A 16,327-nucleotide genomic window follows, 5' to 3' on the forward strand; every position below is an offset into this window, starting at 1 on the left:
AATAAATAAAACTGAATTTTATATGTATAGAAGAAAATATAACAGGAAGTTTTAGAAACAGGATCTCATACTCTCGTTCTCTCTCTTCTTCCCATTCTGTATTACATTTTGGTCTTTATTAAAAAGAAACCGTTGGATATTTATCAGGGATGGAAAGTTTAGTATATTTTTTCAAAATTTTGTTCTAGTCTATCGGCTGTAGTCTTGACCATAGTCTAATCTATAGTCTTGACTAAAGTCTAATCTATAGTCTAGTGTATAGTCTTGACTATAGTCTAGTCTAATGTCTAGTCTAGTCTATAGTATAGTCTACAGTCCAGTCTATAGTATAGTCTATAGTATAGTCTATAGTCTAGTCTATAGTCTAGTCTATAGTCTAGTCTATAGTCTAGTCTATAGTCTAGTCTATAATCTAGTCTATAGTCTAGTCTATAGTATAATCTATAGTCTAGTCTAATGTCTAGTGTAGTCTATAGTCTAGTTTATTCTCTAGTCTATAGTCTAGTCTATAGTCTAGTTTATTCTCTCTAGTCTATAGTCTAGTCTATAGTCTAGTTTTTAGTCTAGTCTATAGTATAGTCTATACTCTAGCCTATAGTCTAGTCTATAGTCTGGTCTACAGTCTAGTCTATAGTCTAGTCTATAGTCTAGTCTATAGTCTAGTCTATAGTCTAGTCTATAGTCTAGTCTATAGTCTAGTCTATAGTCTAGTCTATAGTCTAGTCTATAGTCTAGTCTATAGTCTAGTCTATAGTCTAGTCTATAGTCTAGTCTATAGTCTAGTCTATAGTCTAGTCTATAGTCTAGTCTATAGTCTAGTCTAGTTAAGTCTAGTCTATAGTCTAGTCTATAGTCTAGTCTATAGTCTAGTCTATAGTCTAGTCTATAGTCTAGTCTATAGTCTAGTCTATAGTCTAGTCTATAGTCTAGTCTATAGTCTAGTCTATAGTCTAGTCTATAGTCTAGTCTATAGTCTAGTCTATAGTCTAGTCTATAGTCTAGTCTATAGTTAGTCTATAGTCTAGTCTATAGTCTAGTCTATCGTCTAGTCTATAGTCTAGTCTATCGTCTAGTCTATAGTCTAGTCTATAGTCTAGTCTATAGTCTAGTCTATAGTCTAGTCTATAGTCTAGTCTATAGTCTAGTCTATAGTTATCTATAGTCTAGTCTATAGTCTAGTCTATAGTCTAGTCTAGCTAGTTATAGTCTAGTCTATAGTCTAGTCTATAGTCTATCTTATAGTCTAGTCTATAGTCTAGTCTATAGTATAGTCTATAGTCTAGTCTATAGTCTAGTCTATAGTCCAGTCTATAGTCTAGTCTATAAATCTAGTCTATAATCTAGTCTATAGTCTAGTCCATAGTCTAGTCCATAGTCTAGTCTATAGTCTAGTCTATAGTCTAGACTATAGACTAGACTATAGACTAGACTATAGACTAGTCTATTCTAGTCTAGTCTATAGTCTAGTCTATAGTCTAGTCTATAGTTTAGTCTATAGTCTAGTCTATAGTCTAGTCTATAGTCTAGTCTATAGTCTAGTCTATAGTCTAGTCTATAGTCTAGTCTATAGTCTAGTCTATAGTCTAGTCTAGTCTATAGTCTAGTCTAGTCTATAGTCTAGTCTATAGTCTAGTCTATAGTCTAGTCTATAGTCTAGTCTATAGTCTAGTCTATAGTCTAGTCTATAGTCTAGTCTATAGTCTAGTCTATAGTCTAGTCTATAGTCTAGTCTATAGTCTAGTCTATAGTCTAGTCTATAGTCTAGTCTATAGTCTAGTCTATAGTCTAGTCTATAGTCTAGTCTATAGTCTAGTCTATAGTCTAGTCTATAGTCTAGTCTATAGTCTAGTCTATAGTCTAGTCTATAGTCTAGTCTATAGTCTAGTCTATAGTCTAGTCTAAGTCTAGTCTATAGTCTAGTCTATAGTCTAGTCTATAGTCTAGTCTATAGTCTATTCTATAGTCTAGTCTATAGTCCAGTCTATAGTCTAGTCTATAGTCCAGTCTATAGTCTAGTCTATAGTCTAGTCCATAGTCTAGTCTATAGTCTAGTCTATAGTCTATTTTGTAGCCTAGTCTATGGTCTACTCTATAGTCTAGTCTATAGTTAAGTCTGTAGTCTAGTCTATAGTCTAGTCTCCACATAATTACAATTTTCCATGCCTGGTTTTTTATACAAAAAGCGCATACTATTAACGTTAGTTGGCACATATTTTCATTTTTCAACAACTACAAAAACAAACATTTTCACATACATACATACATTCGTCTATTTGTAAATATATAGAGATGTATGTCTAATAGTAAAAAACAGTTATATTGAGCAACAACGCTACTGTGTTATCATATTGGGAAAGACCAAGAATATTTATCCCAAGCCTAAAAGTATACTATTCTTTTTCTTAATATTCATTTAACAGCAAACAAATACATATTTTTTCCAACACAAATACACACACGCTCACGTAAATAGGGAACGGAACAACGTTTTATATCCGTTTTAACTAATATAAATGAAATTTTTCATTAAAAACAACGTTTTTCTTTAATAATTTCTTTAATTTTACAAATTTTTTTATATAAATTATTAATATGCAATATACTTTATTATTTATAATTTTTCACTTTTTTTCTTATTATTTTTTAATTATTTTATATTAAAACACAATTTTTTTATAACAATTCTATGATAGATACTCTTGCTCGTTCAGTGGAATTAGTTGTATTGGTTGGTACTTTTGTGTCTATAATATTAAGTTCTGGCTTTCGGTGCTTGTCAGTGAGTATTTTATATGGCGCTTTTGTGTTAACATTCATATACATACATACCTATGTGTATACGATATATGAAGTTTTTCTTGTACGATTTAACTTAATTTTCTTCATTTTCCCTTTTACTTTTTGTTATAAATATTCGTAAATCCACTAACAACTACTACTCTAACATGCTATTGAGTAAGGACATTAATACTCTGGAGAAAGGTTTTTTGTACCACAAAATATATAAACAGAGAATTGAGAGCATGAGTGAGAGAAAGTTCAAAGCGCAACACTTTGTAGAAAAAGCTTTTATATATTAAAGTATAGGGAACAAAAGATAAATGTCAAATTAATATATTACAAAGAACTAAAGATAATATAATAAGCTTTTGTGCAAGAAAAGCTTTATTTTAAAAAAGCTTTTGAAGGAAATTAACCTCAAAACGGTCTTAAATTAAAATTACTTACTAAGAAGGAAAAACAAAGAAACATACCTGGAAATAGAAGAAAGAAAATATAAAAATTAGTAAAATTTATTAAAAAGCTTAATCTTCAATTTTTAAATTAAAAAAAATAACTAAAGAAAATTAATTTTGTGAAAAAATAAGACTAGACTAGACTATAGACTAGACTATAGACTAGACAATAGACTAGATTATAGACTAGACTATAGACCAGAATATAGACTAGACTATAGACTAGACTATAGACTAGACTATAGATTAGACTATAGACTAGACTATATACTAGACTATAGACTAGACTATAGACTAGACTATAGACTAGACTATAGACTAGACTATAGACTAGACTATAGACTAGACTATAGACTAGACTATAGACTAGACTATAGACTAGACTATAGACTAGACTATAGACTAGACTACAGACTATAGACTAGACTATAGACTAGACTATAGACTATAGACTAGACTATAGACTAGACTATAGACTATACTTTAGACTATACTATAGACTAGACTATAGACTAGACTATAGACTAGACTATAGACTAGACTATAGACTAGACTATAGATTAGACTATATACTAGACTATAGACTAGACTAGACTAGACTATAGACTAGACTATAGACTAGACTATAGACTAGACTAGACTATAGACTAGACTATAGACTAGACTATAGACTAGACTATAGACTAGACTATAGACTAGACTATAGACTAGAATATAGACTAGACTATAGACTAGACTATAGACTAGACTATAGACTATACTATAGACTAGACTAGACTAGACTATAGACTAGACTATAGACTAGACTATAGACTAGACTATAGACTAGACTATAGACTAGACTATAGACTAGACTATAGACTAGACTATAGACTAGACTATAGACTAGACTATAGACTAGACTATAGACTAGACTATAGACTAGACTATAGACTAGACTATAGACTAGACTATAGACTATACTTTAGACTAGACTATATACTAGACTATAGACTAGACTATAGACTAGACTATAGACTAGACTATAGACTAGACTATAGACTAGACTATAGACTAGACTATAGACTAGACTATAGACTAGACTATAGACTAAACTATAGACTAGACTATAGACTAGACTATAGACTAGAATATAGACTAGACTATAGACTAGACTATAGACTAGACTATAGACTAGACTATAGACTAGACTATAGACTAGACTATAGACTAGACTATAGACTAGACTATAGACTAGACTATAGACTAGACTATAGACTAGACTATAGACTAGACTATAGACTAGACTATAGACTAGACTATAGACTAGACTATAGACTAGACTATAGACTAGACTATAGACTAGACTATAGACTAGACTATAGACTAGACTATAGACTAGACTATAGACTAGACTATAGACTAGACTATAGACAGACTATAGACTAGACTATAGACTAGACTAACTAGACTATAGACTAGACTATAGACTAGACTATAGACTAGACTATAGACTAGACTATAGACTAGACTATAGACTAGACTATAGGACTAGACTATAGACTAGACTAGACTAGACTATAGACTAGACTATAGACTAGACTATAGACTAGACTATAGACTAGACTATAGACTAGACTATAGACTAGACTATAGACTAGACTATAGACTAGACTATAGACTAGACTATAGACTAGACTATAGACTAGACTATAGACTAGACTATAGACTAGACTATAGACTAGACTATAGACTAGACTATAGACTAGACTATAGACTAGACTATAGACTAGACTATAGACTAGACTATAGACTAGACTATAGACTAGACTATAGACTAGACTATAGACTAGACTATAGACTAGACTATAGACTAGACTATAGACTAGACTATAGACTAGACTATAGACTAGACTATAGACTAGACTATAGACTAGACTATAGACTAGACTATAGACTAGACTATAGACTAGACTATAGACTAGACTATAGACTAGACTATAGACTAGACTATAGACTAGACTAGACTATAGACTAGACTATAGACTAGACTATAGACTAGACTATAGACTAGACTATAGACTAGACTATAGACTAGACTATAAACTAGACTATAGACTAGACTATAGACTAGACTATAAACTAGACTATAACTAGACTATAGACTAGACTATAGACTAGACTATAGACTAGACTATAGACTAGACTATAGACTAGACTATAGACTAGACTATAGACTAGACTATAGACTAGACTATAGACTAGACATAGACTAGACTATAGACTAGACTATAGACTAGACTATAGACTAGACTATAGACTAGACTATAACGAGACTATAGACTAGACTATAGACTAGACTATAGACTAGACTATAGACTAGACTATAGACTAGACTATAGACTAGACTATAGACTAGACTATAGACTAGACTATAGACTAGACTATAGACTAGACTATAGACTAGACTATAGACTAGACTATAGACTAGACTATAGACCAGACTAACTAGGTAAGACTATCGACTAGACTAAAGCCTAGACTATAGTCAAGAATATAGACTAGATTATAGTCAAGACTATAGACTAAAATTGATGAATTTTCCAAAATTTACTAAAGAAAGTGAATTTTTCGCAAAATTTACTAAAGAAAGTGAATTTTTCGCAAAATTTACTAATGAAAGTGAATTTTTCGCAAAATTTACTAATAAAAGTGAATTTTTCGCAAAATTTACTAAAGAAAGTGAATTTTTCGCAAAATTTACTAATAAAAGTGAATTTTTCGCAAAATTTACTAAAGAAAGTGAATTTTTCGCAAAATTTACCAAAGAAAGTGAATTTTTCGCAAAATTTACTAAAGAAAGTGTATTTTTCGCAAAATTTACTAAAGAAAGTGAATTTTTCGCAAAATTTACTAAAGGAAGTGAATTTTTCGCAAATTTACTAAAGAAAGTGTATTTTTCGCAAAATTTACTAAAGAAAGTGAATTTTTCGCAAAATTTACTAAAGGAAGTGAATTTTTCGCAAAATTTACTAAAGAAAGTTTCATTTTACTTGGCGTTTCTTTATAAGTAAACAATTAATTAAAGAAAAATCTTTGTTTACTTTATGTAATCGTCCATGATTTGTTGCTGTTAAAACGTTACAACAAATATGTAGTTACTTTTGTTAAAATAATCTCATCAAAGTCAATTTTCGTAATTTGTAGTGTATTTAACAAAACAAATCTAATAAAATCTTCTAAGCTTTTAACATTTAAATAAACACAAGTAATTAATCATATCAATAACAACCGCCTCCGCAGAAGAAAATATTTCTTTTTGTTTTGTTTTACTATTTGTTTTCAGCTGGTTACACTTACTTAACCTATTTTTATGTAATAGAACATTTTGCCAATTTCTTTTTCAGTTTTTTTTTTTTTTTTTTTGTATTTAATTCTTTTGTATTTATAAACAAATCAATTTCTTTTTGTAAGAAATTTAGAAACTAAACAATACATTTAAGTGGTTTAAATGATTTTTGTTGTAGTTGTGCATGTTTGTGTCAAACATGACATGACACTTGTTGATTAATAAGAGAACAAGAAAACAACAAAATTAGAAGGAAATAGTGAGTGACAATGATAAAAATAACATACGTAAACAGTAATTATGATGTTGTTAAAGACGCGTAAGTTATTGTTGGGGTTAACAGTTATTTCAAAGGTGTTTTTTTTCTCTTTTGTTACGGTTAATGACTACGAGAAAGGGGAAATATGTTATAAATAGTAAATAAAGTAAAAAGGTTAAACAGACAGCTTAAAAGTAAATGTCAAACTTTTATTAAAGAAAGTAAATTTTCAAAATTAAACCAAATCTGGAACATAAACTTCTTTGAAAGACAACAATAACAGAAATAGAACTGAATAACAACTAAATTCGAACTGAACTAGAACTGAACAGAACTAGAACAGAACTAGAACAGAACTAGAACAGAACTAGAACAGAACTAGAACAGAACTAGAACAGAACTAGAACAGAACTAGAACAGAACTAGAACAGAACTAGAACAGAACTAGAACAGAACTAGAACAGAACTAGAACAGAACTAGAACAGAACTAGAACACAACTAGAACAGAACTAGAACAGAACTAGAACAGAACTAGAACAGAACTAGAACAGAACTAGAACAGAACTAGAACAGAACTAGAACAGAACTAGAACAGAACTAGAACAACTAGAACTGAACCAGAACAGAACTAGAACTGAACTGGGAAATAACTAGAACTAGAGCTGAAATAGAACTAAACTAAAGCTGAAGTAGAACTGAACTAGAACAGAACTAAAACTGAACTAGAACTGAACTAGAACAGAACTAGAAAAGAACTAGAACAGAACTAGAACAGAACTAGAACTGAACTAGAACTGAACTAGAACTGAACTAGAACTGAACTAGAACTGAACTAGAACTGAACTAGAACTGAACTAGAACTGAACTAGAACTGAACTAGAACTGAACTAGCACTGAACTAGAACTGAACTACAACAGAACTAGAACTGAACTAGAACTGAACTAGAACAGAACTAGAACAGAACTAGAACAGAACTAGAACAGAACTAGAACAGAACTAGAATAGAACTAGAACAGAACTAGAACAGAACTAGAACAGAACTAGAACAGAACTAGAACAGAACTAGAACTGAACTGAACTAGAACTGAACTAGAACTGAACTAGAACTGAACTAGAAGAACTGAACTAGAACTGAACTAGAACTGAACTAGAACTGAACTAGAACTGAACTAGAACTGAACTAGAACTGAACTAGAACTGAACTAGAACTGAACTAGAACTGAACTAGAACTGAACTAGAACTGAACTAGAACTGAACTAGAACTGAACTAGAACTGAACTAGAACTGAACTAGAACTGAACTAGAACTGAACTAGAACTGAACTAGAACTGAACTAGAACTGAACTAGAACTGAACTAGAACTGAACTAGAACTGAACTAGAACTGAACTAGAACTGAACTAGAACTGAACTAGAACTGAACTAGAACTGAACTAGAACTGAACTAGAACTGAACTAGAACTACTGAACTAGAACTGAACTAGAACTGAACTAGAACTGAACTAGAACTGAACTAGAACTGAACTAGAACTGAACTAGAACTGAACTAGAACTGAACTAGAACTGAACTAGAACTGAACTAGAACTGAACTAGAACTGAACTAGAACTAGAACTGAACTAGAACTGAACTAGAACTGAACTAGAACTGAACTGCAACAGAACTAGAACTGAACTAGAGCTGAACTACAACAGAACTAGAACTGAACTAGAGCTGAACTACAACAGAACTAGAACTGATCTTCCAACTTGGCTAAAGATAGTAAATTAAAACCACATTTAAATATATTTTTCAATTATTTTATTTATAAATTCAAATTTTCATTTAATTTTTTTCCTTCTATTTCCAAAATGTTAAACATTTTCTTAAAACTATTTTTTTGCAAAATTACATTTTTCCTGTTTTTTTTTTTCATTCTTTAAAGAACTTATTAGCTAATTTTTAAACATTTTCTTATCAAATATCACTTTGATCTTTGATCGAGAAATTTGACAAAAGATCTAGAGGTATGCTGTTCTCTCGTTACTTAAACTTTCATAAAGTTAAGAAACGCATAGCTTTATCCAAGAACTTTTCTTCAGCGCTAACAGTTTCGGATTGTTTTTTTCGATGAGGAGCGATATTTTCTCTTGCCCTTTTTGGGATTTTTGGTGAATTGGTGCTGTATGACATCGTCTAAGACACGATCATAAATTTCGGCTTCTTCACTGTCCTCACCGTAAGTGGTAGAGGAGAGCAAGTCCACGGCAGGGGTTTCAGGTTGTACATATTGTTTTTTCATTATTAAAGAGATGAGACGGGATTTGAGAGATTTACATTTAGGATGAGAAATTACTTTTGATCGTGGCCGTATGGGATCTATGTTTTCATACAGATGATCATCTTGGGTATTGTTAAGGAATACACCGGATTCTTCTGAGTCGGAGGAAAATGATTTGAGAGAGTCCACTGTTAGATTGCTATAGGTGGCATTACTGGTGCCTTGAGAGCTCAAGCCGAAGTAAGTTTCATCATAGATATAATCAGATTCAGAAGTATAAGTACTCTTGTCATCTTCATCGGCCAATGATGAGCCCACCAGCGAAGAATCTAAGCAAGTGATGATCTTTTTTGAATATTCAAAGGATTCCTGATGACTTTGAATTTTACGTCTTTGACGGCGTTCATATTTAGCCTTTTCCAGGCGTGTAATAGTCTCCAGACTGTCCATAAACAATTGCAGATCTCGTGGTGTAAAATCCTCGGTATTGACTAGATTTTCTGCTGAGGAATCATCTATGGGAGCCGAGGTATATTTATTAACTTCCACTTGATGGCGCATAACGTGCATATAGGCATAATCGTAAATATCACTCATTTTGTATTTGATGTCCTTTTCTTAAATAAACTTTATCACAATAATTCAAATTATATTTGTTCAAATAACCACAATGTTGTTATCCTGTGAAAAGTTGTTGCTCAACTGATGCTATTTGTTGCCAGAGGGAAACCTTAAATACCTTTTAGGTAGTTTGGGAATATCAGCGAAATTTTTAGCGTTATTTCCTTTTGCGCTATCATAAATCCCAAATGCTTTTATTGCGCTATGAAAATCCGCTACCTGTTGCTATTTAAGCTGCACAGGTACGGTGATAATGCAAAATTGTATTTTTTTCCTTTTTGAGTTTGCGGTAAATTCCCTTCTATTGGGGTGTTAAAAATACATTTATAATGTCATCATTATAATGAGCCGAAAAACGTACGAGAGAATTTCTTTTCTAAGAAACTTTTCTTCGTCATCTGGTCATTTCGCTGAGGCGTTGGTGTTAAACGTTTTTCCTGTCACGTCTGTTGGAATATGTGTTATTTGTTAAAGCAAAACTATGACAAGACTTCAAGGCAGGATAAGTCTTCTAATTGTTGGTGTCTTTTCTCAGCATATGTGAGGAAATAGACAGACAATGACACGGCCGTCACTTTAAGCGAAAACTAATTTATTTAAAATGGAAATTTTACTATTGTCGCTTTAAATCGCGTTAGTTTGTATTTCCCATCTGTCCGGAACACTTGTCGCCGCGTCTTTATTCATTTTGCAAATAAATTTTAACTTTATAAAGTCGTCGGAATATAATTAAAGTTGGAAATCTATATCTACTAGAAGACTTTTGAAAAACAAGTGCCAATTAAACTCAAACTTTAATAACTTTCGGTCTAAACAGCTTTTTCATTATGCTCCTTAGGCAGGCGTCAAATGATCGTTTATTTACTTCGGCAGCTTTCTTAAAAGAAAATTGTGATTGACACAAATGGATGCATCATTAAACAGTTAAAATAACCATTCTATACTTTTTCGATAATTTATTCGATTGCCACTACATACGAATTTCCCAATTAATAAACACAAAGCTTCATCATGAGGACTTCCTCTCATCTGTCGTGCAGTAATACCGTTATTACTGAATTGATAATCTTTGGTCGTGTTCAAATCAAGTTGTTCCTGACCGATTATAAAAATAATTTGAGACCTGAATTACTTTATTTTAAACTAATTCAAATCTTAAATCCAATGATCTTCGGAACAGCTAAAAGATGGTTAGGTTAGGTTAGGTTGATAGGAGGATGTATACTACATCGAATCCGAAGAAATACACCTAGGCCACTATCGGGCCTGTTGTGCGCTCCAAACTAGAACAGAACTGCAACGTAACTAAAACCGAGCTATAACTGAACTAGAACAGAATTAGAACAGAACTAGAACAGAACTAGAACAGAACTAGAACAGAACTAGAACAGAACTAGAACAGAACTAGAACAGAACTAGAACAGAACTAGAACAGAACTAGAACAGAACTAGAACAGAACTAGAACAGAACTAAAACAGAACTAGAACAGAACTAGAACAGTACTAGAACATAACTAGAACAGAACTAGAACAGAACTAGAACAGTACTAGAACAGAACTAGAACAGAACGAGAACAGAACGAGAACAGTACTAGAACATAACTAGAACAGAAGTAGAACAGAACTAGAACAGTACTAGAACAGAACTAGAACAGAACGAGAACAGGACTAGAACAGAACGAGAACAGTACTAGAACAGAACTAGAACAGAAGTAGAACAGAACTAGAACAGTACTAGAACAGAACTAGAACAGAACTAGAACAGAACTAGAACAGAACTTAAACGGAACTAGAACAAACTAAAACAGAAATAGAACTGAACTAGAACAGAACTAGAACAGAACTCGAACAGGACTAGAACAGAACTAGAACAGAACTAGAACAGAACTAGAACAGAACTAGAACAGAACTAGAACAGAACTAGAACAGAACTAGAACAGAAATAGAACAGAACTAGAACAGAACTAGAACAGAACTAGAACAGAACTAGAACAGAACTAGAACAGAACTAGAACAGAACTAGAACAGAACTAGAACAGAACTAGAACAGAACTAGAACAGAAGTAGAACAGAATTAGAACAGAACTAGAACAGAACTAGAACAGAATTAGAACAGAATTAGAACAGAACTAGAACTAGAACAGAACTCGAACAGGACTAGAACAGAACGAGAACAGAACTAGAACAGAACTAGAACAGAACTAGAACAGAACTAGAACAGAACTAGAACAGAACTAGAACAGAACTGAACTAGACCTGAATAGGAACTAAAATAGAACAAAACTTGAGCAGAACTATAATTGTTGCAGAACTAAACTAAAACTGATTTAGAATCGAACTAATCGAACTGAACTGGAACTGAGTCTTTCTATCAAGTAAAATTACATGCGGATCTCTTTTTAACATACATATGTATTTCATATTTCGAAATTTCGAAAAAAAAAAGAATAAATATTAGTAATTTGTGAAATTTCATAAATAAAAATAAAAACAATTGATTTTTTTCTTTTTTTAATTTTATTATTTTTTATTAAAAATTATAAAATGTTAGACATTTTCGTTTTTATAGCTAAAATATTTACATCAAGATAACTTATAACACTAAAGAAAAGAAAACCGAAATTAAAATATATTTAAGACCAAACACCTAAAATATTCATTTAGTTTCCTTTAAAACCTAAAAGTCAATAGTTTTAAGCTTTTTGAAGAAAAAAACTTAAACTAGACTTTTGATACGAACCAAAAAAAAAAAAAAAAGAGAATTCAATTCAATTTTCTTTAACGACAGCCCAAAAAAGAAAGAGAAATGAACCTACAGAGTCAAATAACGCAAAGCCTTATCCAAGAAACGTTCTTCCGATGAACCATCGGGACAGGCAAAACCTTGACGAGACTTTTTCTTCATGTGTAGAGTAGAGAAACGGGCCAATTTCTCTGATTCCTGTACAAGTTCAGCTTGGAGCATTTGCTGTTGTTCCTGCTCATACATTTCCAAAGTTTCATATTCATCTAGGGGACGATGAGAGATAAGTTCTACTGAGGGTACTTTGGCGGAGTCCTTTTTCATAACCAAACCTATTAGGCGGGAACGTGTGGATATAGAACGAGATTTGGTGATAACTTTAGAACGAGGTCTTATGGTGGTATTCTGGGGCTCATAGAGATCTTGATAGGAAGTACCGATGGGAAATACACCAGATTCTTCTGAGTCTGAAGTGGTGATTATGGACAAGGTAGAATGGCTGCTGTTTTTGGACAATTGCTGTTGGAAGATGACACTATTGCGTGGTGAGGACTGAGTACTGCTAGGGGCCGAGAAGTAAGTTTCATCATATTCAGATCTCTGGCTATCGGGACTCTTGGGTACTTTTTTATTTTCCAACAGCAAAATTTCTTCTTCATCTCCTGAGGCTCCAGTAGAGGAGGAATCCAAAGTTGAAATAGAACTTATGCGAGGCAAGGTACAAAACTTCTTGCTTAAGTTATTCAATTTTTGCAATTTCTTTTGTTCTTTGCGCTCCTCCTTTTCGCGGGCCAAACGTGTTATGGTCTCTAAACTTTCGACGAATAGAGATAAATCGTGAGGAGAGAAATATTGAGTATTAATTTTGAATTTCGAAGCTTCTAGCAAAGTCATGTTGAAACTTGTTGAATTGGCCATTTTAGTTAATAACTTTTTTAATTTGTTTTAAGAAAATTAGTTAATAATTCTTTTTGGATAAATTGTTTTTAAAATGATGTTGGTTTGAGATTTGTTGAACTACAACTGATACTTTTTGCACAAGTGCGTTAGGTTTTATACTAAATTTAGGGCTCGTACACGCTACAGGCCTTCTTAAGACAGGTAGTTTAGTTGATGATGACTTAATCTATAATCTAGTAGTCACCTCCTAGTTTTGTTGTTGTATGCTTAATGTACTTATAGTTTAGTTTAAACTGTCTGTTATACCTGTTGCAAAATCCTTTTTTCTAGTTATTTGGCCTCCTTTTTAACTAGAATGCACAATTAGAACCTTTCTGCCATGACCTTTTCTGTAACTGTGACTATTTTAATCCATTTTTGGGAAAATCCTTTTAGTCAACCCGGTGCCAATTATTTTAAGATTTTACTTATTAAAATTTCAAATCTTTATTTTTTTATCTCTATCTCTTTCCTTCCTTCAATACAATATAATCTCTGCTTAAGACCTGTCATTTGTCATTAGTTTCAATTGTCATACTTACAGAGCTTCGACTATAATTTATGATCTTGTATTAAAATTTTTGGATTTCACAAATTTCGTTTTCATTAGAATTTCGTAAAATGCAGCTTGTTCAAAATTATTATAATAATGGGATTTTCCTTTCATTAACACAATTTTTAAGGAATTTTCATGTAATATAAATTTTATTACTTTTGTAAGAACATATGGCGTTTTCTTACGTTTGTGAGAAAAGGCCGCTAATTAACACGTGTCAAAATTACGTTTAGTCACGTACGCTATTTAAAGGTATGCAAAAGGAAAGTGTCAGGAACCTTTCACAGTAATTAGGACAATAGTTTTGGGTTTACAGTTAGATATGGTGGCTCAAATAAATTATTTTAATATTTTTTGACGAAATTTATTTTAGTTTATTTAGGAGATAATTTTAAGAAAATCATTAATAATTCTAGAAATGTTTTAAACAAATTATGTTTACCTGAACGAAGGGCCAAATTTTAGCATTCGAAAGCTATCGAGATTTATAATAAAACTTTTTATAATTCTATTGAGGTTTTTGAATAAGAACTAAACTAGAACTGAACTAGAACTGAACTAGAACTGAACTAGAACTGAACTAGAACTGAACTAGAACTGAACTAGAACTGAACTAGAACTGAACTAGAACTGAACTAGAACTGAACTAGAACTGAACTAGTACTGAACTAGAACTGAACTAGAACTGAACTAGAACTGAACTAGAACTGAACTAGAACTGAACTAGAACTGAACTAGAACTGAACCAGAACTGAACTAGAACTGAACTAGAATTGAACTAGAACTGAACTAGAACTGAACTAGAACTGAACTAGAACTGAACTAGAACTGAACTAGAACTGAACTAGAACTGAACTAGAACTGAACTAGAACTGAACTAGAACTGAACTAGAACTGAACTAGAGCTGAACTAGAACTGAACTAGAACTGAACTAGAATTGAACTAGAACTGAACTAGAACTAAACTAGAATTGAACTAAACTGAACTTGGACTGCACTAGAACTGAACTAGAACTGAAATAGAACTGAACTAGAACTGAACTAGAACTGAACTAGAACTGAACTAGAACTGAACTAGAACTGACTAGAACTGAAATAGAACTGAACTAGAACTGAACTAGAACTGAACTAGAACTGAACTAGAACTGAACTAGAACTGAACTAGAACTGAACTAGAACTGAACAAGAACTGAACTGAACTAGAACTGAACTAGAACTGAACTAGAACTGAACTAGAACTGAACTGAACTAGAACTGAACTAGAACTGAACTAGAACTGAACTAGAACTGAACTAGAACTGAACTAGAACTGAACTAGAACTGAACTAGAACTGAACTAGAACTGAACTAGAATTGAACTAGAATTGAACTAGAACTGAACTAGAACTGAACTAGAACTGAACTAGAACTGAACTAGAACTGAACTAGAACTGAACTAGAACTGAACTAGAACTGAACTAGAACTGAACTAGAACTGAACTAGAAACTAGAACTAGAACTAGAACTGAACTGAACTAGAACTGAACTAGAACTGAACTAGAACTGAACTAGAACTGAACTAGAACTGAACTAGAACTGAACTAGAACTGAACTAGAACTGAACTAGAACTGAACTAGAACTGAACTAGAACTGAACTAGAACTGAACTAGAACTGAACTAGAACTGAACTAGAACTGAACTAGAACTGAACTAGAACTGAACTAGAACTGAACTAGAACTGAACTAGAACTGAACTAGAACTGAACTAGAACTGAACTAGAACTGAACTAGAACTGAACTAGAACTGAACTAGAACCTGAACTAGAACTGAACTAGAATGAACTAGAACTGAACTAGAACTGAACTAGAACTGAACTAGAACTGAACTAGAACTGAACTAGAACTGTAACTAGAACTGAACTAGAACTGAACTAGACTGAACTAGAACTGAACTAGAACTGAACTAGAACTGAAACTAGAACTAGAACTGAACTAGAACTGAACTAGAACTGAACTAGAACTGAACTAGAACTGAACTAGAACTGAACTAGAACTGAACTAGAAACTGAACTAGAAACTGAACTAGAACTGAACTAGAACTGAACTAGAACTGAACTAGAACTGAACTAGAACTGAACTAGAACTGAACTAGAACTGAACTAGAACTGAACTAGAAACTGAACTAGAACTGAACTAGAACTGAACTAGAACAGAACTAGCACAGAACTAAAACAGAACAAGACCTAAACTAGAACAGAACAGAACAGAACTAGAACAGAACTAGAACAGAACTAGAACAGAACTAGAACAGAAAACTAGAACAGAACTAGAACAGAACTAGAAAACAGAACTAGAACAGAACTAGAACAAGAACTAGAACAGAACTAGAACAGAACTAGAACAG

General features: G+C 32.4%; 2 protein-coding genes across 2 annotated transcripts; both read right to left on the reverse strand.

The window, feature by feature from the left end:
* Positions 1–8,821: 8,821 nt before the first annotated feature.
* On the reverse strand, positions 8,822–9,821 carry LOC119609379. Its single transcript, XM_037964133.1, has one exon. It carries the CDS (start codon positions 9,679–9,681, stop codon positions 8,908–8,910), a length of 774 nt encoding a protein of 257 aa, XP_037820061.1. The 5' UTR covers positions 9,682–9,821; the 3' UTR covers positions 8,822–8,907.
* Positions 9,822–12,496: 2,675 nt separating this feature from the next.
* On the reverse strand, positions 12,497–13,366 carry LOC119609380. Its single transcript, XM_037964134.1, has one exon. The coding sequence runs from the start codon at positions 13,364–13,366 to the stop codon at positions 12,518–12,520; it is 849 nt and encodes a 282-aa protein (XP_037820062.1). The 3' UTR covers positions 12,497–12,517.
* Between the last annotated feature and the right edge of the window lie 2,961 nt (positions 13,367–16,327).

This window comes from Lucilia sericata, unplaced genomic scaffold (genome assembly GCF_015586225.1).
Source record: "Lucilia sericata isolate MDLA Ls3-8-SP2 unplaced genomic scaffold, ASM1558622v1 Contig000971F_arrow, whole genome shotgun sequence".
Classification (NCBI taxonomy): Eukaryota; Metazoa; Arthropoda; class Insecta; order Diptera; family Calliphoridae; genus Lucilia; species Lucilia sericata.